We start from the raw sequence: 1,194 nt of genomic DNA, 5'->3' as shown, positions 1-1,194 counted from the left end.
AGGCAGGCCTTGGTGGGGAGAGCCACGACGGCTGGAATCTGTCCCCACCGCTGAAGGACGTTGCAGGAGGCCCCTTCATCAAGGTCAAGAGCGGTTTCACTTTTGAGCTCGCACTGCCAGGCACGGATGTCTGGCGGACCGCGGAGTCACAATACGTTTTGCTCTCGCCACCGCCGCCCTCCGCCCCGCCCTCGCTGCCGCCGCCCTCCGCCTCGCCGTCACCGCCACCGCCGAGCCCGCCGCCTCCGTCACCGCCCCCACCGAGCCCACCGCCACCGTCACCGCCGCCGCCGTCGCCGCCGCCTCCATCGCCGCCGCCGCCGTCACCGCCGCCGCCAAGCCCGCCGCCGCCGAGCCCGCCGCCACCGAGCCCGCCGCCACCATCTCCGCCGCCGCCGTCACCACCGCCGCCCTCGCCGCCGCCTCCCTCACCGCCGCCTCCCTCAGCGCCGCCGTCGCCGCCGCCGCCCAGCCCGCCGCCGCCCAGCCCGCCGCCGCCCAGCCCGCCGCCGCCGTCCCCGCCGCCGCCCAGCCCGCCGCCGCCCTCGCCGCCGCCTCCATCGCCGCCGCCGCCGTCACCGCCGCCGCCCTCGCCGCCGCCGCCCAGCCCGCCGCCACCGAGCCCGCCGCCACCATCTCCGCCGCCGCCGTCACCACCGCCGCCCTCGCCGCCGCCGCCCTCACCGCCGCCCCCCTCTCCGCCACCGCCGTCACCGCCACCGCCGAGCCCGCCGCCTCCGTCACCGCCCCCACCGAGCCCACCGCCACCGTCGCCGCCGCCGCCGTCGCCGCCGCCTCCCTCGCCGCCGCCGCCGTCACCGCCGCCGCCGAGCCCGCCTCCGCCCTCGCCGCCGCCACCGAGACCGCCGCCACCATCTCCGCCGCCGCCGTCACCACCGGCGCCCTCGGCGTCCCCTCCCTCACCGCCGCCGCCAAGCCCGCCGCCGCCGTCCCCGCCGGCGCCCTCGTTGCCGCCTCCCTCACCTCCGCCATCTATCTGCTCCGATGCCTCCGCCTTGGCCTGCGGGTGCCCCGTCGACTCCGCCGCCGGCGCCTTTGTTTCAGGGGGAGGGGGTCCCTTCGATCTCTGCGGCTCTGCCGCTGTCGACGCCGACGGCTGGTGAGCCGATATTGGTACCGCGTGGGCGGACTACTCCACGCCCGCCTGCGGGCTTTGTAACCCGCAGCGGGGAG

General features: G+C 79.3%; 1 protein-coding gene across 1 annotated transcript; it reads right to left on the bottom strand.

Annotated features, from left to right (window-relative positions):
- Window positions 1–139: 139 nt before the first annotated feature.
- On the bottom strand, window positions 140–1,054 carry EMIHUDRAFT_125339 (hypothetical protein; the record flags this gene model as incomplete). Its single annotated transcript, XM_005757161.1, has 1 exon — window positions 140–1,054. A coding segment is annotated over one exon (915 nt), but the record flags the coding sequence as incomplete, so codon positions are not given.
- Window positions 1,055–1,194: the final 140 nt, after the last annotated feature.

This window comes from Emiliania huxleyi (genome assembly GCF_000372725.1).
Source record: "Emiliania huxleyi CCMP1516 unplaced genomic scaffold EMIHUscaffold_9225, whole genome shotgun sequence".
In the NCBI taxonomy this organism is placed as follows: domain Eukaryota; phylum Haptophyta; order Isochrysidales; family Noelaerhabdaceae; genus Emiliania; species Emiliania huxleyi.
This window is presented reverse-complemented; position numbering and strand designations above follow the sequence as displayed.